The sequence below is a fragment of the Leuciscus leuciscus genome (assembly GCF_965113295.1).
Source record: "Leuciscus leuciscus genome assembly, chromosome: 11".
In the NCBI taxonomy this organism is placed as follows: Eukaryota; Metazoa; Chordata; class Actinopteri; order Cypriniformes; family Leuciscidae; genus Leuciscus; species Leuciscus leuciscus.
The window spans coordinates 25345409-25372560 of record NC_138735.1 but is presented as its reverse complement, the minus strand read 5'-3'; the positions used below and the strand labels follow the sequence as shown (position 1 = coordinate 25372560).

The following is a 27152-nucleotide window of genomic DNA, read 5'->3' as shown; positions in this document are numbered from 1 at the left end:
TAGCCTAGCCTATCTGTACTTTTACTATAAGGAAGTTGTGTACTTTGTCCACCTCTGGTTTTATGTCATTCACAAAGAGTTTACTGATCTGTCTTTCCCCTCTCCTCTCCATTGCTCTCCTGCAGGGTTGTGAAAGAGAGACACTATCTATCTCCAACAAACAAACAAACATTGACCGGTGCTTCATAGACGTCAAGCTGTCATTCGGGGGTTCAGCCGAATTGAATCCTTAACATCACAACTGCATCTGGAACTGACAGATTCATAAAAGGTCTGCATTTCTCAGATGCTCAAATGGTACAGTTTTCTTTTACATAGTTTGATATTCTCTCTTGTATGACAGACTGTGTGTAGGCAGCTTGGCTCCATATTTTACAGGCTCAGGACAGCGTTCTGGTGACAGATCCGCCCTGGGTTTCCGTTCATTAGAGAGCCAGCGGGAATGTGGCAGTATCTGAAATCCTTGTGGGGGACAATGTTGGTCCCCATGAGGATTACAGCTCATTTGACATTGCAGGTTTCACAAGACAGTGGCAGTCATTTTGTCAAGTAATGCATCAGGTAAGTGGCACTGAATAGAATAAACTTCCTGTGTACAATTTTTGTGTGTGTGTGTGTGTGTGAAATTAAAGGAGCTGTATGTAAGAAATGTATTTCAATTAATCATAAAATGGCCCTGATATGTCACTAGACATTAAGAAATCATGTTCATTTCAAATACTTATATCACTGACAACAGTAGTCCGGCCAGAATATTGTCATTTAAAAGTGAAGTTGCAGCCCTCAACTGATGTTGTCATCTTGTGTTTTGGCCTGAAGCTCCACCCTCCGGCTATCTACCAATCACGAAGTCAGTAGTGTTTCGGCATCGGGGTTGCCAGCTCAGCTCTAGTTACCACAGCTGCAGCTACAAACATTCGTGCTGGATCCTGCAGCCTATCTGGCAACCTCGAGTCAGGGGGGAGGGGGAGGGGATACACCGCTCTACAGTAATTTGAAAGTGATTGCAGTACCAGTTTTGGCCACAATCTTACATATGGCTCCTTTAATGCTTTTATTCAGCAAGGAGGCATTAATTCGATCAGTTTATTGCACGCTTATTTCTCTAGTGCATAATGTCCCTCCAAACTCTTTGGATCTACATGATTTTCATAAATGACTGATTAAAAAATTGGCGAATTTTACCAAAAAGCAGCTATTTGCTGGTTTGATTAGGCTATTTCAAATTTATTTCAGATTTCAAAGCCTACCAGTTCAGGTGTGATCTCATCCTCGTGAACTCTGCATGTCCTGTCGCTGATATGGACTAGATTTTGGTCATTTGATATTGTGATTGTAGCTTGATATTAAAAATACTTTTTTAATTTCCTTTTTGCATCATTGGTCTATGTATTTACAGTGGGTGCACTCTCTCCACCTACAGGCGAACAGAGGAATACTCAATCATCGAAGTACCGCTTCACACCACGCATACTGAAATAAGTCAAAACACACATCAAGATACACTAAAGCTTTATCAATACCATGACCAGATCTTACAAACCGATAACAGCACGCATATCAGGGTCTCCATGTACCCAAAACATCTTTGATTAATCAGTGCAGGAGGTGGAAGATGCTTTACGTGACACACACATCCATTTCATTAATGTTATCCCAAATTCATTCTCTACCATTCAATTCAATTCATTCTCTAAATTTATTTGGTGCACCAAATAAAACAAACATTAAATTAAATGTTAAAAAGAGCAATACCAACTCGTCATAAGGCTAAATGGTTAATCATATCAGGTGCTTTACTTTGAGACTCACAATAACAGCCATGCTGCTCTTAGGAATACATATATCTCCATTCAATGGTCCCCAAATCAATTTGGCTGCTAACAATCATAAATTTCATCTTTGTTTTGCAATAGAAATGCATTCAGGTTTCGAACAACGTAAGGGTTAGTAAATGTACCTTTTTTTTTTGTCGACCATCCCTATAATTTCAGTGGTTAAAAGCAGTTTAACTAGCCAACCAATTGCTAATCTGTCAAATAAATAACTCTACATATACAAATACACTCAAAGGGACAGTCCCACTGATGGCACATGAGTAAGTGCTTACCTCAAGTGCAAAATGGAAGTAGTTCATGACCTGTAATACGGCTATGACTAATCGCATCCAAAATAAAAAAAAGTTAATTTACATGTGTACTGTATAATTATTGTGTGCGTGTACACACGGATGTATACATTAAAGAAAATTTTGTTATTTATATATAAGGTTATATATATAAATATATACAGTATATACACATGCAAATATTTCTTAAATATATACATGCATGTGTGTATTCATATATACAAAATTATACACAGTGCACACACATTATGTAAACTTTTTTTTTTTGGATGCGATTAATCGCTGCACGGCTCTAATCAAACCAACAACTTTTCCAGTCCAGGGGTGCATTTCCCAAAAGCATCATTAGTCAACTTTGTTTGCAAGTTCCATTGAGCTCTATTGGTAATGACAGAAATTGAGACTATAGTTGGCTTTGGGAAATGCACCCCTGATCTCAAAATCTTATGGATCCCCTTCAAGCTTTCTGAATCTTTGTATTAAACTTTTGTTGACAATGTTGGCTAATGTTAAGTTCTGAGTTTTAAAGCAGTAACAAAAATAGTATTTATAGGTTTCTGTACACATTTTTGTAGTGGAGTCCTTTAACCAACAAGCTATACCTCGTTTCGGTTCCCATATCTTTTTAGATTCCGTTTAATAAAATAAAGCTTAATGAAGAAATCTGAAGAGAAAAAATTTAATGGATGAGAACGGCACTCATTCTCATGTGTGTTATACACACACAGTGTATTTATATTGTATATAAATACACTGAATTTCAGAAAGGCAGCTTGAAGGCTTGACGAGTGGACAGGGCTTCATTTCTGTGAAGAAATGCAAACTACAAATTCAGCTAGCTTTAGAAAAGTCTAAACGAACCACCCAAAGAGAAATTTAATTTAGCTCATTTGACAGAGGAAGGTAGCATCACACATTTTGAACCAGCTCCATACGCAGATATGTGTGCTGTAATGAATGTAATCTTTAGCCAAGGTCTGAAGAATGATGCGTTTACTCGTCTTTATCAGGCTTGTAGATGGACAGGGTTCTGGCTGAGGGGTCGGTGGCCTTGATCCAGCGGGGCATCCAGTAATGTGGCGTCCATTCGCTGCGGCCGGGGTACTTCTTCTCAAAGACCTGCCTTATGTAGAAGCCTTCTTTGGTTTTGGGGGGGTTGAAAGGGAACAGCTTATCAGCCTTCTCCAACTGAGAGTCGTTCACCTGAAGGAGAAAAGATAGATTAAAGGATACACACCGTGTACTGTGCACATCCATGACATCATAGTCTGTGTGTACATGTGTAGTACCTCAGACTCGATGTGCTCCTGCAGGCTTGCATACCAGGATTTCTTTAAGGATGTCATACCATCACTGAAGGCCTCTTTCCTTCTCCAGAGAATCTCATCTGGGATAAGATTCATCCCTTTAAACGATTCCCTCAGGAGATGCTTCTCCACACCATTCTGCTCCAATCAAACAGTTATTCAGTCGGATTACAAAAAACACTAATATGATATTTGAAAAACAAAAGCAATACCAATAAATTAAGCATCACTATCATTATTGCTCATATTTGGGGTTTTGGTTTTTGTATGACACTTCAGACCAGGCACCGTAACTGATGTGGGAACAGACACATTTTAGACTGACATGAGGAAGGATAAATCACTGAATTGTGAGGCGTCAGGACTCACCTTCGGTGCTCTCATCTCTGCAGGCAGAGAGAGGTAGTATGCGGTGAATCTGTGGTCCAGGAAAGGCACTCTCAGCTCCAGTCTAGTGGAAAAGGTTTGACGTCACAAACAGTGGAAATCACCAAGTGACTGTGGGAAGGGAAGAGAAGGAAGGGGTATTTTGTCTTACCCGTGTGCAGCCGTGGTTCTGTCCGCTCTCAGCACATCAAACAGATAAAGCTCTTTCAGCAGACGTACACTCTCCTCAGCGCCCGCTTTAGGGGTCGGCGCCTAATTCAAATCAGGTCACAAATTCAGCTGAAATCAAGTCTTAAGATACAGCTAACAATGCATGACAAGACACTAATGTCTCACATAGTGACCATAGTGAAGTCCCACTTAAAATGTCTGAATGTCATTGAATTACATTAAAACTACACAAATGTTGCTACACCCTACATCTCAGAACCGGTTTTATTTGAGCATTTTTAAGTGTAGCTTTTTTTTATACATTTGGAGTTGACCGTAAATGTAAACTTAGAACATAAATGGCATGTACCTTATGAAAGTAGATGTATCCTTGTGTCAGCTCATCAGAACCTTCACCTGAGAAAATCACAACGCTGTCTGTCTTGTCACGGATGTACTTTGATATCAGGTACATCCCTGCATAGAAAAAACAAAAACAAATCACTGAATACAAATCTTTTTTTTTTTTTTGGTCATACAGATAATATATTATTCAAAAGGGTAATGCATCATTCAAAATTATATTTGTGTGCACTCGCAATAACAATAAAATGTCAAACTTTTGTAAAATAATGAAAACAAACAGGATGCTCTTTCTGCCATCTCAGTCTCAGCTTGTCGAAATAAACCGAAACTCAGTGTATACTTACCTCACAGACATGAGAAATGCATCTATAGAAAGCTTGAAATGTCTACTTTTAAAATGAACCAATTCAAATAAATAGCAAATATTCTCAGATTATGTAATCCATATGAAAAATGCATATAGATAACCACTACTGAGATGAGTCAGCATCGTTGAATCTCTTAAATCTCTGCATCCGAAAACACAGTTTTATCAAATTAATAAAATGTTCAGACAGTCTCCTTGCTTGTGCTACGGCAAGCATGAGTGTGTGCATGATTGCTGATTACACTATTATATATATATATATATATATATATATATATATATATAGGCAATTAAAGGATTATTATTGATTTATACCATATAAATCATCATTACAGCCTAATTAATTTAAAGATGCATTATGTAACTTCTAGCACTCTAGTGGAAAATAAACAAAACTGCATCTTGTGGAAGAACATTGTAGTCAGAGCGACTTCTCTCCGTTTATGTCTATGATGAGTCACGCAGGTACTGGGCTGCAAGAGTCCAAATATAAACATTTATTATTCAGGATAAGACAAAAACTGGATTCATGATGTACTCACTCATTATATACATTTTTGAACACAAATGTTACATAGTGCAGCTTTAAACATGCGATCAGTCAACTAATTGATCAAATGAACTACTAGTCGACTAGAAAAACACAAAATCATTACTGGTGAGTAGCCCTAGTTCCTTCTACTCCTATAATTAGTCTGAGCTCCTGTACTCACCAACAGAGGCACGCACAGTGGTGATGTCAAAACTCTCCAAGTGAAAGATGACTTCGTCCACCGCGCGGATACCCTCCTCAGGCGTGAAGTTCACCTCATGGTGCTCGCTGCCAATGTAGGCTGCCACCTGCCACACAACACCAGTTAAAACCAACGTGATCTGCTACTAAATACTCAAAACCACATATGGCACGTGATTCAACTGATTTTTAAACTGGAAGAACAAAACTATCCAAAAAATTATGATCCTCTTTTGCCTCTATAATAAAAAGACCATTGATGTGCAACCAGTTCATATCTGTTACTGGAAGCATCTCAAAAAATGTGTTTTAGACTTTCATGGCCATTTAATCCATGGAGCTTTTATTTTGGTGGTTTTACTTAAGCTTTTTACATTTACTTTTAATTTAGTTTTTGAAGTTTCTATGACAACATGCTTGATCCAGTGCAGACCACATTTCATGTTTCAAGTTATGGACATATTTCATACTCTAATGCTCCAAACATAAACCAGTACTGTATATGCGCACATATTTCATCGTGTCTTCTTCAAATGAAATGTCCAAATAAGCACACTGATACAGCAGTACATCTGATGATGAGCAATGATACAGTGAATTATTACACAAAAGACAATGACGTTGACCAAAAATTTGAATAATGGACAATTTTTTAAATAAATTATACCTTTATTCTGTGTGTTAAAATGACGTTGAGATTGTAGCGCACATAAATGTAATGAATTAGACATTTTTAATTTTCTTTCTCATTTTTCATTTAGACCAATAGCTCTAGAAAGTTATAATGCTGATTTGTTGAGATTTCTAAAACCCTATTTGATTTGTTAATGATAGTTGATAGTTGTCTCTAACGATACAAGTTTTATGAATTTGTTGTCATAGGGTTATATTTTTAAAATACATAATGATGCCCCCTGCTCTTTTTTTTCTTCTCTGCTTATTAATATTAATTTGTTTGTGTAATGAGTGTCTTGTAGATCTGTGTATTATTGGTTGTTGTTTCCCCTCTTCTCACCCGCTACACTCCCACTTTTCCACAGCTTTACAAACCATTTCTTGAGCTTTTTTTCAAATCTGAGGTGTGAACCATCAGTAATCAAACAGGGGGGTTTGAGTCCACATTAAAGTACAGGCATAAAGCCATTGCAAAGATTAAAAAGGTACAAGTACTTTTGCAATTATAAATATAAACAATTTTCTTCAGAAACTCAATTTTTCCCTGTAGAATCCAAGAATGGTATTAAACCTTCGATATTTCTAAGGTATTTTATCGAGGTTCGAAATTCCACAATCATGACAACACTAACATCTAATGCTTTTAAGTCAACACAAAGTGTATAGAAATGCACTATCCATAGAAAGTGCAACACATGTTCAGGCTATAGAAGCATAAAGTGCATATGACATGCTGAATGTACAGTGTCACTTACCTTGCGGGCAGCAAGAAGATCTGGGCTGTCATCTGCACCAATGGCAAACGTCTGAATGGGATACTGAAGCTCTTCTTCTTTGGCCAGTTTCACGAGTGTCGCGGCAACCAGACTGGAATCGAGACCACCTGGAAATAAAACCATCATGGATAGGGTGCATGTAATAAAAAAGTCAGAGTAACAATCCCACTTAAAGCAAATAACAGAAAGAGCAGCACAGGCACCTGAGAGGAGGCAGCCGATTCTTCTGTGAGCCATCAAGCGTTTCTTTACAGCATTTTCAAACAGGATCCTAATGTTGCTCTTGACCGTCTCCAATTCAAAGCCTGATGACAAGGGAGAACATTTTTTTTATTTTTAGTTGTCATTGATTGAAAGATGACGTACAGTGCTGCTTGAAAGTTTGTGAACCTTTTAGAACTTTCTATATTTTTGAATAAATATGATAATTCAACATCAGATACTCACACAAGTCCTAAATGTAGACAAAGAGAACCCGATCAAACAAACAAGACAAAATAATATACTTGGTCATTTATTTATTCAGGAAAATGACCAAAAAATGACATATCTCTGAGTAGCAATAGTATGTGAAGTTCTAGGATTAAAGTTAATTTAAAAGTGAAATTAGGCTCCACCTGTTCTGAGATGTTTTCAGTCAATGGGATGACATTCAGCTGTCAGTGAGTGTCCCGTTATTGCTGCACAAGGGGGTCAAAAAAAATACAGAGTATTTTACAGTGTATATATTATCGTCTCATTTGTTTGATTGGGTTCTCTTTTGGCTCGTTTCCACCGAGCGGCACGGTTCAGTTCAGTGCGATTCTGGATTAAAAAAAAAAATTGCATACCATACTGTAATACGGTCTACTTTTAGGACTTTTGTGAACATTTGATGATGTTTTGGGTCATATTAATGCAGAAATATAGAAAATTCTAAAAGGTTCATAAACTTTCAAGCACCACTGTATACTACAATGATTGGAAAGTTCCATAAATATTTTTCCCATTCATCTGTTCCATAGACATTTAAATGCAAAGAAAAACAAGGTGACAACACTGTTGTGTGTGCCTACCCCTGAAACACAGAGAATGTAAAAATTGCTTGTACATTTATATCACTATATGACATCTACCTGTGCCAAGGCCCTGAAGGTTGTTATAGGAGGCATGTTTAGGTTCCACTGTGCAGCAGTGGAAGCGCTCCATCTGAACAGACTTGACTTTTCCAGTGAGTTTCAACTCAAACTCCTCATAGTGTCCTGGGGGGAAGGGGGTGATCTTTGCAGGGGTGGACATGGAGTGTGTGATTTCTGTCAAACCTGTTTGGATTAAATCACAGTGAAAATGTGAAGCTGTAATCATTCGGCAATAAATGTGTGCTCAAAGTATTGCACCAGCAGATATGAATGAAACTAAATGAAAATGTAATTACATAAATAAAAAAAGATCCTGGTTTGCCGTGCTTCTTTGTAGGGCTGCACAATTTGGCCCAACATTTTTTGATTTTATATCAGTATGACTAAGATTATTAAAATAAAAATATTACAAATGTAACTGTAAAATAAAATAAAAATACTATTTAAGATTTTTTTTTTTTCAGTAACTGAAATTACAATGCTAATATTTATGGTTGTCTTCATTTCTTTATTTTCAGACTTTAAACCATTAGGCATTTATTTTGGCAGGAAATGGCAGGGAATTTTTGAGAATGGACATGAAAATGCACTATCCAAACTTAAACTGTTGTTATTCAAGAATGCTTTGGAATATAGACCCAAGTTAGTTCTTGTTTTAAAGTCTGAAAGCACTTCAAAACATTAAAGTATGAAAAAGTGATGGAACTTTAAATCGACTGTAAATCAAGAGTACTGTACTAAACATTTTATATAAAATATATATTTTACAAAATAATTTTAACTCAAATTACTTCAAATTTGGAACACAACTTTGTAGACATATGGCTTTGATTTAAAGTTGATATCACAAAATTAAAGTTCCTATGAGATTTTATTCAGACGATGTACCAAAAACAGCCACCTACGTGTTCTCCTGTAATAAAATACATTTCTGTTCAAATTTCACTTCTATCACAAAACAGTCGCCAAATATGGAACCTTGAGGCCTTGTCAAAGATACAGTGAATTGAGAAAGTATTCAGACGCCAGATTTTGGGCGTGTAGAACAGTGCCGTGCTTCACTCTGAATCATGCATTAATTTATTAATCTAAAATAGTTGTGCGATTTGATAGTCACACTTATCTGTATCGGGACTATGGTTTTAGTTAAATTAACCAGGAGAGGACAAATATGACTTCTGTTTTATTTATTATACCTTTGGCCTCAGAACTGACAGCTAGAAAGCCATCGTCGGTAAGCAGTCTGAACAGTGGTCTCACACCGTACGTGTCCCTCCCCAAGAAAATCTTTCTGTTAGCAGTGTCCAACAAAATGAATGCGAACACGCCATCTAGCAGAGACGCCATCTCCTTGATTCCAAAGCGATCGTACAGATGCAGAAGGATCTCTCCATCAACTTTGGTCTGATGCTCAAATTCAAAGTGGTCCTTCAGCTATAAGGGAAAAGACAAATCATTAGATGTTAAGTTAAACCATCTACGATCATTCAAACTACGATCACATGACTCAAATCACACAAAGGCCTTAAAGAGGTCATGACATGAGAAATCAAATTTTCCTTGATCTTTTGGCATATAAGAGGTCTTTGTATCATTAATACATCCTGCAAGTTCCATAACTTAAAACATCCTTGTCATCAATAAAAAAAAATCACTCATATAATCAAGCTATAAAAATACTTTGTTTGAATCCGAGGTGGCATGTGACGTCACAGCGCACAATCATTTTAATATGACTACAACATTGTCCACTGGTGCTCAGTCGATGAGAAGCGAGTGGATCTAAAGTAGTTCTATACAAGATTGTGATAAGATTGTGATGCCACGCAGACCTTGTGCTGTTCCTGGCTGTGGAAAAACAATCATTGCATAAGCTGCCGAAGGATCCCGATGTCAGATGTCACTTGCATATGTGACTAAGTAATGAATATTTAGTTGTTTCAGTTTGATATTTGCCTAATAAATGACAATAAAATATTTTGGACACATACAAAATGAACACATACATGAAACTATCACTGTGATCAAATTATATTTTTGTATGAACAACGTTCATCTACTTACCGCGATGTGGTTGTAGATCTCACCGTTGTAACACAACCAGAGGTAGGGAAACTTCTTGACACGCAGAGGCTGCATGCCATACAGCTGGTCCACAATAGCAAGGCGGTGAAACCCAAAGCAGCAGTTGGTGAACCCATTGACATTCTCGAAGCGGAAAGCATCTGGACCACGATGCGCGATCTTCATGGCATTGGTGCACTGAGTCGAGAGGCACTCATCACTACCAAACAAGGCCCATATGCCACACATTCTGATGCTGGAAAAAACAATGCATAAAAATGCATAAAACTGTTTTAACAGACCTACTGGAATCTGACTTCAGGTGCATGCCAGTTTGAAATGTTTTCTACACTTCAGATGGCACCAATGCCACATGACTGAGCTGCATGCCATTAAAGTACAGAGAGCATGATTAGATAGCAGCCAGTTGGCTCACTTTGCGCAGAATCTCTTTTCTCTCTTTCTTTTCTTTTTAATTAACAGAACAAAATATACAACAGTATACAAAAGTGTACAGGAAAAGAAGCCAAAATGTAAAGATCATCCATTAATTAATTAATCAAATTCCCCTTTTTTTTGCTTCTGACGTAATTTGGCAAACTGAATGCAGAAATGTGTGTGTGTGTTGGGTAGTTTTACCTACAGCTATCAAACTCACAATATTGATGAACATGAAGAGAAGCGTTAGGATAATATGTGTCAAACCTGAATATTCTTTTCAGGTGTTTTTGGGTGTTTCAGGTGTCACTTAACTTGCTTAGAATTGAATGAAACTCAACACAGATAAGCATTAAATGATAGTTAAACACGGCGTGGAGGCAGTGCTCTATAGCGCCACCTTTTGAGAAAGGTGGGGGGTTAGTTTTTCCAACAGTCACCAAGCTCAGTACATTTATTGTTCTCATCAAGCTGGACAACTTTCTAATTTACAGTCATTAGCTACGACCAACTTGATATTAACGAAGATTGTTAAGATTAATTAAGATTTAAGAATTAAGATTGCATTGACCAAACTCCTCCAAACTTTTTACATATGGAGAACAAGTCATTGTGAGTAAACATGCTTAGTTTCATGAATTTATGAAGCTCTGGGGTGTAACAGCAATTTTTTTTAAAGGCTACCAGATATTTCAGCTGGCCGATAAAGGATGTTGTCCACAAGATGGATTCAACGGATAATAATTCCTTTAAGCCTAATCCTCTTTGTGCCCAGTCTAAAGCAGTTAGAAATCACAAATCACTACATAGAATAAATTAATATATACTGTTCTGGTAATATAGTTTTATCAAATAATTTTTTACAAATGCTCAGATGATTAAATTTTTTTTTAGAAAGTGCTTATAGATAAAAGGGTCATAAAACAAAATTTTCTGAAATTTTAAGAGGTGTGTGTGTGTGTTGAACATCATTGAAGACAATGTTAGCATCTGTTATAATTGTAGGAGAAAACTGGTTAATTTAGTTTTTTGTTCACTATTTTCATCTTCCGGATTGAAAATCTACATCGTGTCCTGCACTTTAATACTTAGATGACGCGTCGGTGTCTCAATTATTCATGAGGTTTTTTTTAATCCTATGAGAAGACACTGTTTCTTAAAAGTTCCAGTCTGTAACTTTTTGGGGTTAAAAATTCAGCAAGTACATAACCAGTCAGTGTGCAAAACTATCTGCTTGCCTTGGCTTAATTCAAAACAGTACGCTTGTAATAAATGTTTTTAATTCCAGTGGTCCTGGTGGTGTCTTTGCGTCATTACGTCACATCTGTACACATAAAGAAGAGTCCTGGCTAGCAGGCTATGAGTGTGAGGATGTTGGAGGTGGAGATTTATAGCCTTTTCTCACAGCACTTGATATAACTAAACTTATCAATTTGATGGCGGATCTATAAAGGTTCAAACGACAGTCACCTGTGACAACTAGAGATTCACCCGTTGTAAAATGCAAAAGACTTCGGAGTAGCTACAGAAAAAAAGAGACTGCAACTGGCGAAAACAAGAATGAATATCGGAAGGACATTAAATGTAGTCACGCAATGCTGATGTTAACATTAACAATTTGACAAGAAAGTAAAATTTGCACGGTATGACGTGATATGATCATTTTAATCAGATAGATTTAATCAGCGCAATTTACTGCAATGCTTTTTTCCCCTTAGTTGGGGAGAACAAAAGTGGATGTTATTGTTCAGATGACATTTTCCGGTGAAAATTCTTATGTTGGTCATACTTCCAAAAAGTATAATCTGTGATTTCGAATGACAGTATCCACACCGGCGCGGTGACTGACAGCCGCACATTCTCCTCAAAACATTGGATTCACTTGCGCTGTGCCGTGCCGAGGCACAACCCACGTAAAGTTGATAATTCCGCGAATAACTGCAATTGCAGATTTCGAAGAGAGATGGCAACAAAGGAAAAACTACGGACTGAAGCTTTAATTATTGATGACACCATGTGTGCTTTCCAATGACAGACATGTCAAACTGTGAGAAAAAATAGCTGTGATATATGAAAGGTGCTGAGCTTGCCCGTCTCTGGCTCAACACCAGCCAAAGCACAAAAGCTCATTTGAATTTAGATCACCTGATGCTGCACTCAATGTTCTATTCACATCGGTGTGATTGTATGGGTCAAAGGGTTAATCTAATATATAAAGCAGAGCATTAAGCTCCTTTAAAAAGTCAGTGCATTTCATTTAACTTTAACAGCTATAAAAGTCTTGCCTTTCCACACGTTTTACCCGTTTTTAGTGCGAGTCAGCATGGGCCACTGACAGTTGCTCTTCCTCTCCTGCCTTACCACATCACACCCACTTCCCTCCCTTCTTCTCACAGCCAAACACGCCCATTTAAGCGGCATTTTTCAAAAAGATTGTGAGGTAGACTTGAGCTGAAAGAGCGGGGTTTCATTACCCTTAAAGGTTTTGGTAACAATTTACAATAAGGTATCATTTGCTAACATTAGTTTCAGCCATTCATCGGCAAACTAAAATGCAGGCAACCAAACATAAGTTACACCGCTCAACTTAAATGGTCCTCTGTACAATCCGTGCCGGTCAATGTGCCCAGTGCCCAAGCAAACACATTTTTCTCTTGAAATAAAAATCATTTTGGCTTGCTTGTACGTGGTTTATAATCAATTCCACTATCGCCTAACTTAGTTTAATATATCATTTGAGAGCCCATTTTGACCCCCAAAGACCATGAATGTGACTTTTTACATACCTTAAGAACAGCCCAGTTCATGTAAAAAAAAAAGTTACAAAATTGTATGCCACTGAGATGAAGGAAAACAGATGGAAAATTGAGATGGGGTTGAACCCAAACACAGTATTAATGACTTTTCTAGACAACAAAATTAACATGATATGTTTTTAATGTCCTGTACACATTTTGTAGCATCGATGTTCTTAGAGGTCGATTTGACACCAGGCTCGTTTAGCGGTTAAGTTATATTTCATCTTAACATGACTATAATAATATTAAAATTAGGGCTGTGAAGAGATTAATCGCATCCAAAATAAAAGTTTGTGTTCACATAATGTGTGTACTTTATATAATTATTTTGTATATATAAATACACAAACATGCATGTATTTAAGAAATATTTGTGCATATATATATAACAATTTTCTTAAATGTATATAGACCCTTTCCAAAAAATTTGAATATCATGGAAAAGTTTATTTATTTCCATAATTCCATTCAAAACGTTAATCTTCCATAGATTATAGATTCAGGGCCCACAACTTAAACGATTTCAAGTATTTAGTTGTTTATTTGTACATAATTTGGGCTTCCAGCTCATAAAACCCACGAAAACAGGATTTCAAAAAATTTGAATATTACATGAAATCACACAGTAATTACACAGTAATACCATGGTCATTGAACCAGGTTTTGCTGGAAAATGAAGGAAGCATCAAGTGCTCGGAAAATGTCCTGGTAGACGGCTGCGTTGACTCTGGATTTAATAAAGCACAGTGGACCAAAGTCCTTTTTGCATCTCATTTGGAAACCAAGGTCCCAGAGTCTGGAGGAAGAATGGAGAGGCACACAATCCAAGATGCTTGAAGTCCAGTGTGAAGTTTCCACAGTCTGTGTTGGTTTGGGGAGCCATGTCATCGGCTAGTGTTGGTCCACTGTGCTGTCCACTCAACGCAGCCATCTACCAGGACTAGGGATGTCAACGATTAATCGACGATCGATTAATTGTCGATAATACATTTAATCGATACAACTTATCGATCATCGATTAAGCAGGTCTTCATGCGCGTGCGCGCTGCTCAACCGCGAAACATGTAAAGCGAGCGCGCCGGAGTTATGTTTGGGACCATTTTACACCTTCATCATGACTATAAGTTTGCGTGTGCATTCGCAGCCTTTTGTTTTGTGCAAATGTAAGTTGTAATACTGTTTATTTTCTGTAGGCCTATCTATATCTGATTTATCTCATATTGGATGCATTTGGTTAAGAATTAACTCTGTAGTAAAGCGTCAGCTTCAGCGCGCGCAGCTCAAACGGCAGTGCACGACTAATAATGACTATTGGGACTGTAATATCACATAACATTATAAAGAGAACAATATTGTAATAAAACATTGTGAATTATTTGGGTTTAGTTACTGTGTCACATTGCTCCAGGAAGAGCGCGTCCACAACATGAGTAGTTCTGAATGAATGGCACGTAACTTAGTTCAAGTTCACTTGTGCATGAATTTGCGTCATTTTGTGCAGATATAATTTGTAATGTTATGTTTATTTTGAATATACCTGATTAATCTCATATAGGATGCGTTTCTTTTAGATAAATAACGTGCTAGCAAAGTGCTCCAGTTTAACGGTAGCAGATTCATTCAGCGCGTGCAGTTGTTCCAGGAAGAGCGCGTCCACAACAGTCACACATTCTAAGCGCATATTAGGCGGCGTTGGTGACACGTTGTATTAGTAGTTATATTTGATTATTAAATAATTAATTTAATTATCAATCACATCGAAACATTTTACAATCCTACTAGCCCTTTATTTATATTTAAAACCATTCTAATTGATTTGGTGAGGAACGTAGCGTTTTGAGCAGCATTTGCAGACCCTGTCATGCTGTCATAGCCACTGCAGTAGACGCATATCGCAGTATTAAGGCTAACGATTAATCGATTAATTGATTGTTAATTTAAACGACGATCGATCATGGGATTTTGTGAAAATTGACATCCCTAACCAGGACATTTTCAGAGTGTTCACACTTCATGCTTCCTTCAGCAGACAAGCTTTATGGAGATGATGACTTCATTTTCCAGCAGGATTTGCACCTGCCCACACTGCCAAAAGAACCAAAACCTGGTTCAATGACCATGGCATTACGGTGTAATTACTGTGTGATTTCATGTAATATTCAAATTTTTTAAAATCCTGTAATCGTGGGTTTTATGAGCTGGAAGCCCAAATTATGTACAAATAAACAACTAAATACTTGAAATCGTTTAAGTTGTGGGCCCTGAATCTATAATCTATGGAAGTTTAACGTTTTGAATGGAATTATGGAAATAAATAAACTTTTCCATGACATTCTAATTTTTTGGAAAGGGTCTGTATATACATTTAAGAAAAATGTGTTATTTATATATAAATAATATATATATATATATATATATATATATATATATATATATATTTATAAAATTATATATAAATATACAGTATATACATGCAAATATTTCTTAAATACATGCATGTTTGTGTATTTATATATACAAAATAATTATATACAGTACACACATATTATGTAAACACAAACTTTTATTTTGGATGCGATTAATCTCTTCACAGCCCTAATTTTAATATAATTATAGTCATGTTATCTTTTCCATGATATTCAAATTTTTTGGAAAGGGTCTGTATTTGCTCTATGTCTTTGGTTGTATCTTGTTGATGTTCTGTTATGAGCACACTGAAGCAAATTCCTAACAACTTGCACCGAGTTGTATGGCAATAAAGTATTGAATAGGCTACATTTCAACATATACAGTGATATAGTAAGAAAAGCTGCATTATGTTCAGCTGCGAGGTTTCTCTAAATAACACAGATACTCGCATGTGTACTGTCTCATGACAGGCCTGTAATCTGGGTCTGTATTAAAGGTGTTTAATCTGAGAACTGGTGAGAATGGGACACTTGGCATTGCTCAAGGTTTGGGCGAGAGCGCGTCTGCAAACAGCTGCATGTTTGAGGAGTGACGAAAGGCTGTAAGGAAAACGTGTGTGGAAAGCCCTTATATGGAGATGGCTTGGGAGTAGTTTATGCAAATGACTCACCTCTTGCACATGGCGCTCTTTTAGAATCCTTCAAATTCACTAAGATAAGAGCGAGGTTAAGAAATTCATGTGCGTATGCACATGTGAATTAGGTGGAGATTCTTCATGAGAATTTCTCCTGTGTGCGTACAAATATGGAATAATCCACAAAATTATTAGAGAATTAAACTTAGGCTCTGACCTAAGGGGGGTGATAATTTATTCACAGAGCTATTTACGCAGTCAACAAGGAAATATAAAATCCCTGAAATATAACACTTTGTAAAAATAAAATCATGTTCTAGAAGTTTAAACTGCTGGGGTCCAATTGACCCCAGTGGGGAAAAAAGTGGGGTAAATCTGAGGGTGATTGGAGGGTTAATGTTTGTAAAGGTTTTATTTTTATTTACTAGTTTTTAGTTCATTTATTAATTTATTAATTAATGTAAATGTTTGCAAAAACGAGGCTGAGGGGTGTTTTTTGAGTAAGAGCAATTTATTTTTCGTGATATTACTTCTTGGCCGGGTTACATTTCTCTCGTGTCAAACTACAGGGCGAGGCTTCTAAAATTTGGGGCGTGATATTTAATGACACTTGTTTTCAGCTGCCACATTTATCAACGTACAATCAGTCTTATGTGATTGATGAAACATTTGTATGCTGCCAATCCCATCATGTGAACCCATGTCGCAAGACGATTTCTGTGCTTGGATCTGTGTTGGTTTCTAAGTTAGATTGGTAAATGAGGCCCTGAAGTGAGCACCACTTCACATGACTGACAGCGGAGTACCTGGAGACAGACACACCAGTAATGCAAGTCTGTCATTTTGCAATTATTATAAAAACACAGCTTTGACAGTGAATTTCAGTTTAGTGGTAGTTTAAAGTGTAATGTTTAGGAGCAACACTGCAGAAACAAAAATAAATTAACCCTCTATGGCATTTTCTCATTTATAAACGATGCAGAGAAAATACAATTATAATATTCAACCGAAACAAAATACATTTTAGCATTATCATATGATATCCTTCAGTCAATAAAATTAAAATTCGTCTCATGTGCTTGACATTTGGCAACAAGGATGTGAAAGAGACTTGAGCACATGTTAGGTCACACGCTATCAAGGCTCCTTTGTAAGTTCATTTTTGACTAGGAAATTCAATTAAAGAAAATTGAACATCCAGATGTGTTTTCTAAAGTTTCTGGTCATTTTAAATGCACATTTTGTAAATTCGATAACTTAAATGAATTTAAGAAAAACGAATGAAGTGCATGGATACATTATTTATATTAAATACTACAATATTCCATAAAGAAATAAGAACTCAATTTTGATGTCATGATGACTTAATATCGTCATCTAAAACGTGGCATCCTCGTGGCTGGCTTGAACAGGAAAACTGTGTAGTAATGTAACGTTATATCAGCATATTAATAGGAAGAAATCTTACATAATTTTTTGACAGATTTGTTGTTAATATATGTTTAAGCTGCTCGTTTATCCCATATGCTCAAAATCTCTTGTATACTTTTTGTATACGACAGGCAAGCTGAAAAACTGCTGTGGTTTAGGCTAACATTTGAAGCAATCTGCATTCCAACTCCCATATAATCACTTTTTAACATTTTAAAAACATATATAGTGAGATAAATTCGTAATAAATCAATCAGATACAACGTGTACTACCTTTAAAAGACGCTTGATTTGGTGTATCTCGGATGAGGTGTGAGAAAACCCCGTTCCTCTTCAAGGATCGCCGGCTGATGAAACACGTGTGCTACATTTCGGCATTAGATATTTGTCCTAAGTCCCTCCCCTCCGCTTCGCTTCCGGTGTTACACCAGATTCCGTGAACGACCGTATCAGAGCCATGGCTCTGAATGTAATCATAGACAGAAGACAGTATATAAACGGATGTAATCTATGGATGTAATCGATCGGCGAAAGTTGCAGGGCAGGCGGGGACGAGTGAAAATGGAGACGTGAAGGCAGACACTTTTCCGATACAGTTCAGAAAATATTTCAGAATGCACAGAAACAGTTATTCTTCTAAAACATTTAAGAGATCCAGATTTGATTAGAAGGATATCGTTTTTTTTCCACCCTCTAATTTTATTGTTCCTTTGAGATGGGTCTGTCTGCGGACTGCAAGAGAGGGGCGTAACAGGAAGTGGCGTTCCTTTCGTTCATCGTTCAATCTATTCTACAGCAAAATAGAGCGAGCTTTGGTGAAAACTTGGTGAATTTTAATGACTACAATTGCAATTTCTAGCTAGAAATGACATCATAAGTGGAAAACGTTGATAAAAAATGTACAAACTGACGACCAGCCGCAACTTTTAGATGCCATCTTTATTTTTGAATGGAAAGCACAGGATTGTGGAATATCAAAAGGCAGCAAAATATACATGTGCTGCCTTCAAAAAATAATCAGATAATGGTATCTCAGGAGACAGGAAGTGAAACTAGCATTGCATTCGGACGTGCCTTGATGTCTTCCGACCTTTTTATCAGCATTTATCAGTTTCAGCAGCCTTCTTCTTCTTCAACGGCGGCTGGCAACCAGCGTATTATGTACATTTCCGCCACCTTCCGCTCCGGAGTGTGGAACAGAGTTTTATATTCTATGTTTCAGCCCTGTCTCCCTAATAATACAATAAAAAAAATGCTTTACTATTTATTTCACTTGACCATTTTATTAAAACCGTAAATTTATTATTTTTTATTCCATTTTTCTTCATTTCTCCTATCATATTGTTCCTTTCTTGGTCATACTTGATACATTCAAGAATCACATGAAGTATTGTTTCTTCAATATGACATGTTCACATAACCAATTTGGATGTCTCCCTATTATTTTGAGTGTGCTATTTAAATTGGAATGCCCTAACATTATTCTATTATAAATAACCTCTTATTTCCTTTTATTAATTAAGCTATAAAGAAATCTACCCTTTTTGCCATTGTTCCAATTTACTTGCCATTCTTATATCGGTTTATTCCAGATTAAAGCCTTCATTTCTGACTTGCTTAATGGAACTTGTATATTGTTTCTATATAATTTATCCACATCCTCATTTCTCTTTACTCCTATGCTGGAACCCATATAAAACTGACTATATCATTTTGAACAATTCCTGAATGTATTTGTAATATACTAAAGAGAATTTCTTGGCGGCTAGATTTAAAAGATCTCAAGCTCTTTAAAACTGAAACTGAGTCGGAACAAATTAAAACATTTCCAGGTTTAAACTTTATGTTGCTCTACCCACTGTAATCCCCATTATTTAATGACTGAAATAAATAGTTAACTCAATTGTTGGGTTACTTTTAACCCTCAATTGTTGGGTTACTTTTATCAGGTTTTTGCTTAAACTGATACGTGCCTTGCTTGATACTTGTTTATTTGCATTTATGAATGTCGTATTTTGCTCATATGTGAAATAGAGAAAGAAAACATGCACTTCGCTGAATATTCATGACCAAGAGAACGTCATGGAAACTTTGCATATTCAACCAATCAGCAGCGATTCCCATTCTCAGGAGTAACCAAGGTCAAATATGCAGAAATGTAGCCTGTGTTTCATCAGCCAGGCCTGTACTTCTCACACCTCCCTTAGTATACTGATACTGTACATGTGTTTTCATACTGTTTACATTCACTAAAGACATTACCGACTATATTCATGTTCTCAGCGCATTGTTAGAATTCATAAAAATGTTACCGGCCAACTGGTGAATCCTACTGAGAGGACTATGCTGCTTCACACTACAAACAGTTTTAAACCAGCCATGAGAGGACAGGTTTTACTAGTCAGATGACTTTATCAAACACACAGGCTGATGCAATGAATTCAAATGAAATTTTTTTTCGAATGCATGAATGTTAAAAAAAAAAATGGGATTGATTTTGAATGTATATTTAATATGCTAAATTGATCTAAAATGTATATAGAGAAAAGGGATGTTATTTTTTATGATAAAAAAAGACGATATGGACAGAATCTCATTTTCATGGTAACCTTTTAATAGGCAAGTTTTACATACACAACTGTTAAATTGTTTGAAAGAATCACATACAAAATTATTTTGAAACCTTACAAAGACTTTCAAAAACAGGTGTATTTCGACCCCCGCCAAATGATTACCCCTCTAGGTTTAGGATTAGTTGTGGGGGAGGGGTTAGGATTAAGGGCGGGGTTAGGATTAGGCAATCAGGTACTGACTTCAACTAGGGGGGCAGGGGCAGGGGGGTCGAAACACTGCAGAACATGAAATCCACGGGGAGGAGTCGGATCCAGATCCAACTCCTCCCACCTTACATATACCTAAACCTACCCATCTCCACCCCCTGATCCCTAAACCCACCCCTAAACCTATCTCCACCCCCTGATCCCTAAACCCACCCCTAAACCTATCTCCACCCCCTGATCCCTAAACCCACCCCTAAACCCACCCATCTCCACCCCTTAATCCCTAAACCCACCCCTAAACCTATCTCCACCCCCTGATCCCTAAACCCACCCCTAAACCCACCCATCTCCACCCCTTAATCCCTAAACCCACCCCTAAACCTACCAATCTCCACCCCTTATATCTGGATCCAACTCCGCCCCCCGGATCTCGTGTACTGCATTGAGGTGCTACTGGGAAATTCGGCACAACACCTGTTAGCAACCGGAACCATGAACACATTTAAATAACTGAACTCCTCTTTTACTTCGAGTATAATAGGCTACCCTTCTTGTTCTCAGTTTGCCTATTTATATAAGTTATGTATAGGCATACATGGTATGTTTCCTATTTATCTTGTTCATATTTTTGATATGTTTAATGTTCAACATGTAACCTATAAAAAAACAAGAAAAGAAAAGAAAAACATGTGTGCCCGGTCAGTGCGTTATGTCAGCATGACATTCGGAACAAGTTCTAACCAGTGTCATGGTCCCAGTGTCATGACAAATCAGGTCTTTCCTGGAAATCGGGTATCCATCAACTTCCAGTTAGCCTAATTATTATCCTAAGTAGCCTATATGAACGATGAATTTAAAATACGTATGGCTTACTGTATAAAAATAAAGAGAGTAGCCTACCTATTAAAAGTAATTTGAGCCAATGGGGTCCTAACAGACACCTGTTCAAGGGGGGCCTCGATTTGTCAACACACCGGCATGCATCTCGCAGTGATCACTGGTGTCTGCGCACATTTTTATATCCTCAAAAACAAAACAAAATCAAGACAATCGCAAGCAAGTCTAAACGCTGGCAGGAACCAAAACTATTCTGAACGTCATTACGTCATGGCAACGATCGTTGCAAAATCGACCAATCAGCAGCGCCTGCATGGTTCTTGGGCGACACTGACTGACTGAGGTCAAATATACTAGGCTACGCTGAAATGCAGCAGCAGTTGTTTTATTTCATCAGCCGGACTGCACTGAAGAAGGACTGGTTCTTCACAGACTCACAGCTCTTCCGAGATACACCAAATCCAGCACTTTTTACAGGTATAGCCACACGTTGTATCTGAATGATTTTTTTAAGAATTGATTACACTTAATATGCTAAAAATGTGATTATAACATGTTGGCATTCGCCAGCTTGGTACATTTTTGTAATGTTAAACCACAGCTTTTCCTGTCATACCTGTAAAAGTTTTTTTTTTTTGCCAAGGAATTATAAATAAAAAAAATGAATGATAATTGAGAATAGCCTATCTTGCAGTGCTGACGTTTTGTTTCCACAAGTTTTATTCTCACAATTGCCAGATCTAAACTCAATTGCGAGAAGTAATGTCATTGCGAGACTGAGAAAACTGTGCAATTGTGAGAAAAAAAGCCAATATTGCGAGATTATATCACGTAATTCCGACTTCTTTTCACACTTCCACCACGCTATGAGAGTTATTAGAAGGCGAATGAAGAGACTCCCCCTTATAATTTTTTTAACATTTTATTTATTTATGTAAACTGATACGTACGTTGCTTGATACTTGTTTGTTTGCATTTATGAATGCCATTGTATAAATGTAAATTTTGCTTATGTTAAATAAAAAATAAAAAAGTAATCACACACTTTTTTTTAACACAAGAAACATAGAATGACAATGATATATTACATGCCAGGGAGCAAGAAAATATATTTGAAAAGATTCACAGTTTTTATAGCTTTCTTATTGGAAGAGTTAGAGATCATATACATATACAGTTTTAAATCAGGTGAGAAACAAAATAAGATTGAGTAAATAAAAAAATAAAAAACATCTCACTGTTCTCTTTCTCAATGCCACACACTACCACTGATCTATATCAGTGCACATTACACTGAATAGTCAATAGTCAGCTTAAACATAAATTAACCATAAATCTGTCAAACAATTATGTTATTCTTTCTATCAATAATGATATGCTGATAATGATATACATTACTACACAGTTCTCTATCAAACATTCGCTCGGTATCTCACTATGTGAAACGCCTCTGGGCGTGACAGATCTGGAAGTACCAATTACACCACGTCTGTCAGTTGACAGACCAATCACGACAGTGATGCGGGAGTCCCCCTTCCCACATATATACCACTGCCAGTGGTCCTTACTTCATTCTTCGATCTCTTCCCCGTGAAGATCAAATGGGAAGCTATCCTTCAGTAGGACCTGTCTTGAAATAGTTGTTTAACGGTTCTGAGACGAGCCGTCAAGGTACGTCGCTGAACGCAGCTATTTTGTTAGCGGGTTTTCTTTTCCACTGTAACAGTGTTATCGATTCTGGTATAGGCTACTTTAAGAGAATTAACGCGTTACGGCGAATTCTCTTAAATATTCCCTTATTCTGAGTTGCACGTTGCGGTGAGCTTAGATACTATTATTATGGCAACTTCAAGTTCTGCAAACGGCGGACCGAAAGCAGAAACTTCTCGCCCGTGTGCGTGCGGCTCGATGATATCGGGCAAGGATCTGTTGGAAAAAATTCACTCTTACTAGAATGATTATTGACTTTTGTGTATTTCAGTAAACGCTGTCTCTAATGTGAATTTCTTTTTTGGGTTTTGATGGTGTGACCACTGGGGGGAGCTCTGGACATATTTTTGTATTCTGTTAGCTAGCATTGAAGAAGAGCTGTATACGTTTGTCTGAACACGCAGTAAAGGAGGACGCACTTTTTGTTCTGTGCGTTTGGCTAAACAATGAGTACTCTGAGTCTTTACTAAAAACCAACAGGTTATGGGCCCAGAACTAGAACGCTACAGTGACATTGCTGAAAGGCTTGTTGAAGAAATTGACCGACTGTGAGTAAAAATGAGCTTGGATTCCAAGACGGTGACAATTGTTTCATTAAACGGAGCAAACTACCCCACGTGGAAAGTGCAATGTCGGATGGCATTGATGAGAGATGGACTATGGGACTTGGTAAATGGTACAGAGACTGCTCCACGATCTGATCCAAGTAAGTTAGCAATTTATATGGCTAAAAGTGATCGTGCGTTGGCTACCATTGTACTGTCAATAGAACCGTCTTTGCTCTATTTGATTGGAGAGCCGGAAGATCCTACTGTCGTGTGGAAAAAATTGTTGAATCAGTTTCAGAAGAAAACTTGGGCGAATAAGCTAGCACTAAGACGTAAACTGTATTCGTTAAAATTGAAAGATGGAGACTCAGTTCAAGAGCACATTAAGGTGTTGACTGAAACGTTTGATGCACTGTCAATTGTGGGAGATCATATCGAAGAGGAAGATCGTGTCGTGCACCTGCTAGCCAGTTTACCTGACTCGTTCAACGTGTTAGTCACGGCACTTGAAGCAAGTGTGGATGTACCTAGAATGGAGGTTGTCACGGAACGATTGTTGCATGAAGAACGTAAACTGAGAGAACGTGATGTTGAAAACACCAGTGATAATGTTAAAGCTCTGACTGGAAAACAGTTTGTGAGAGGAAAAGGCCCAAAGTGTCACTACTGCGGAAGGTATGGACATATCAAGCATGACTGCAGAGAGTTCAACAAATATTTTGCAAGCACAGACTTCCACAAAGAGAGTAAGAAGGTGGATTATAAACACAAAGCAAACAAGGCACAAGTGAAAAAACAAGACAGTGATTCAGATAGTGAGAGTGTTGGACTAATGGTGAGTCATGCACTATCATCAAGTTCTGATGAAAGAATGGATAGCTGGGTTGTAGATTCAGGAGCAACCTGTCACATGTGCAATGACAAGAAACAGTTTGTTGAGTTTAAAAGCCTGGAATCCTCACAAGAAGTAACACTTGGAGATGGTTACTCTGTTGAAGCAATAGGACGTGGAGTTGTGCGGCTGAAGATGACATTGTCTGGTGGTAAGACAAAAGAATGCAAGCTGAATGATGTTTTGTATGTACCACAATTGTCATACAACTTACTGAGTGTGTCCAAGGTGACTCAGTCTGGAAAAAAAGTCAAGTTCACAGAGAACAGATGCTGCATCACGGATGTTAATCAAAAATTGATTGCTACTGCAACAAAAAATGGCAGTCTCTATTATGTGAACTGTAGAGAAAGTGATCACTTGCATATAACAAAAAATGTGAATTTGCATAAAGATACTAAGGAACAAATCTGGCACCGACGTTATGGTCATCTAGGTGTACAAAATCTGAAGAAGCTGTGTAATGAGTATTTAGTTGATGGCTTTGACTTTGATGTATCAAAAGACATAGACTTTTGTGATTCATGTGCTGAAGGAAAGCATCATCGCAGCAAGTTCAAAAGCAGTGATCGCAAAAGAGCTGTTGAACCACTTGGCTTAGTGCACAGTGATGTATGTGGGAAAATGAATGCAAAATCCTTGAGTGGAGCTGAATATTTTCTGACATTCATTGATGAGAATACTCACTATGTATGGGTGTATGTTCTGAAGCGGAAAAATGAAGTTTTTCAGAAGTTTCTAGAATGGAACACTTACTAATAACCAAACAACTGAACCCAAAACTGTAAAAGATGTTTTCAGTAGTCCAGACAAGGAGAAATGGAAGGAAGCTATGAAGAAAGAAATGGAATCTCTGTATGCAAATAATGTGTGGGACCTGGTGGAACTGCCAAAAGATCGAAAAGCAGTGGGCAGTAAATGGGTGTTTAAAGTCAAGGTTGATGCTGATGGAACATTTGAGAGATACAAAGCACGTTTAGTAGCACAAGGTTTTTCACAAAAGTTTGGGTCAGACTATGACGAAACATTTAGTCCAGTAGTCAGATTTGAGTCAATTAGAACAATACTTGCTCTGGCTGTACAGCATGGACTAAAACTACATCAGATGGATGTCAAGACAGCTTTCCTGAATGGAGAACTAAAGGAGGAAGTGTACATGCAACAACCTGAAGGTTTTGTTGTCAAAGGAAAGGAACATCTAGTGTGCAAACTAAATCGCAGCATCTATGGACTGAAACAATCACCAAGGTGTTGGAACATCATTTTAGATGAAAAGCTGAAGAAGATGGGGTTTGTCCAAACTACAGCTGATCCCTGCATTTACACTGCAGCAACTGGTGAAATGTTCATTATTGCTGTGTACGTTGATGACATTCTTCTGGCTGGATGCAATGATAAACGGATGATGGAGGTGAAGAAAATGCTTTCAAAACAATTTGAGATAAAGGACATGGGTGAGCTAACTCATTTTCTTGGTGTGAAAATTGTCCAAAAACCAGAAGCTGGAGAAATCTGGACTGGTCAGACAACATATATCAAAAATGTGTTGGAGAAATTCGGAATGGAAAATTCAAAGCTAGTAAGCACACCAGTAGACATGAACTCGAAGCTCGTCAAACTCTCTGATGACAAAGAAGGACTGGATCCGACACAGCTGTTGGTAGTCTGCTTTATTTGTCAACAAGAACAAGACCAGACATTGCTTATGCTGTAAACAATGTTGCAAGATTCTGTGCTAAACCCACAAAGCATCATTGGATGGCTGTCAAACGAATCATGAGATACTTGAATTGCACTCTGAATCTAGGTCTGCTGTATAGCAGGGACAAGCCAAAGGAATGCATTGGATTTTCAGATGCAGATTGGGCTGGAGACCAAGATGATCGCAAATCTGTTTCAGGATACATGTTTCAAATCAGCGGAGCAGCTGTGAGTTGAAGCAAGAAGCAGACATGCGTAGCTCTTTCCACTGCTGAAGCTGAGTACATGGCATTGGCAAGCGCAGCTCAAGAAGCGGTTTGGATGCGACAACTGATGACAGGTCTAAAGGTAAATCAAACATCATTTATGCATCGCATGCCTGGGGGTGAGACACGCACAGGCAGCCCTCGCTAACCCAGAGGGCTGTCCTCAGAGCCGCCTTAACCTAATGTTAGGCCCCGGGGCTGAGAGGTTTTGTAGGCCCCCCATCCCCTCAATTTAAAGAGTCTCATTTAAAAAAAAGTGTAATAGCCTATCTATAGGTAATCTACATCACAAAATGCATTAGTTTCTTTCGAGACCTACAACAGTGTTTTTTTTTAAATATTGTTTTTCATTTTAATATTGTTATTAACATATCACTGAGCACATAAACACAAGACACTTTATTTAACAACCACACACAGCAACTAAATTTCAACTTTATGCAAATGAGAAGCGATTTTCGCGAGCGACGACCAATAGGAAAGAAGCCTTTCAGTGGAGCTCAGCTCCCGTCACCGTCTCGAGTGAAATTGCATGTGAATCGGCAAAACCGAAGAGTTCAAGGGCGATTTCACTGTTTTATATGATTTGACTGTAACTAACCACAAACATGGATATAATAAAATGATGCATGGAAAA

General features: G+C 37.6%; 2 protein-coding genes across 3 annotated transcripts in view; one reads left to right on the top strand and one right to left on the bottom strand.

The window, feature by feature from the left end:
* Positions 1-1495: 1495 nt before the first annotated feature.
* Positions 1496-21616, bottom strand: LOC309509124 (asparagine synthetase [glutamine-hydrolyzing]-like). 2 transcript variants are annotated; one of them, XM_082183677.1, is made up of 12 exons: positions 21462-21616; positions 10072-10327; positions 9204-9441; positions 8005-8190; positions 7093-7194; positions 6869-6996; positions 5419-5545; positions 4343-4449; positions 3974-4074; positions 3805-3886; positions 3418-3573; positions 1496-3331 (listed from the first exon to the last, which is right to left on the bottom strand). In XM_082183677.1, the coding sequence occupies exons 2-12, from the start codon at positions 10318-10320 to the stop codon at positions 3122-3124; spliced, it is 1686 nt and encodes a 561-aa protein (XP_082039803.1). In that variant the 5' UTR covers positions 10321-10327; positions 21462-21616; the 3' UTR covers positions 1496-3121. The 2 variants fall into 2 exon arrangements, with proteins under 2 accessions (XP_082039803.1, XP_082039802.1); XM_082183676.1 differs by lacking the exon at positions 21462-21616 and adding an exon at positions 18055-18204.
* A 130-nt stretch (positions 21617-21746) lies between these two features.
* LOC309509123 (asparagine synthetase [glutamine-hydrolyzing]-like) overlaps positions 21747-27152 on the top strand; it is a 55839-nt gene continuing 50433 nt past the window's right edge. Inside the window, exon 1 of the mRNA XM_082183675.1 lies at positions 21747-21875. The gene's annotated coding sequence lies outside the window, so the exon portion shown is untranslated. The remainder of the gene's footprint in view (positions 21876-27152) is intronic.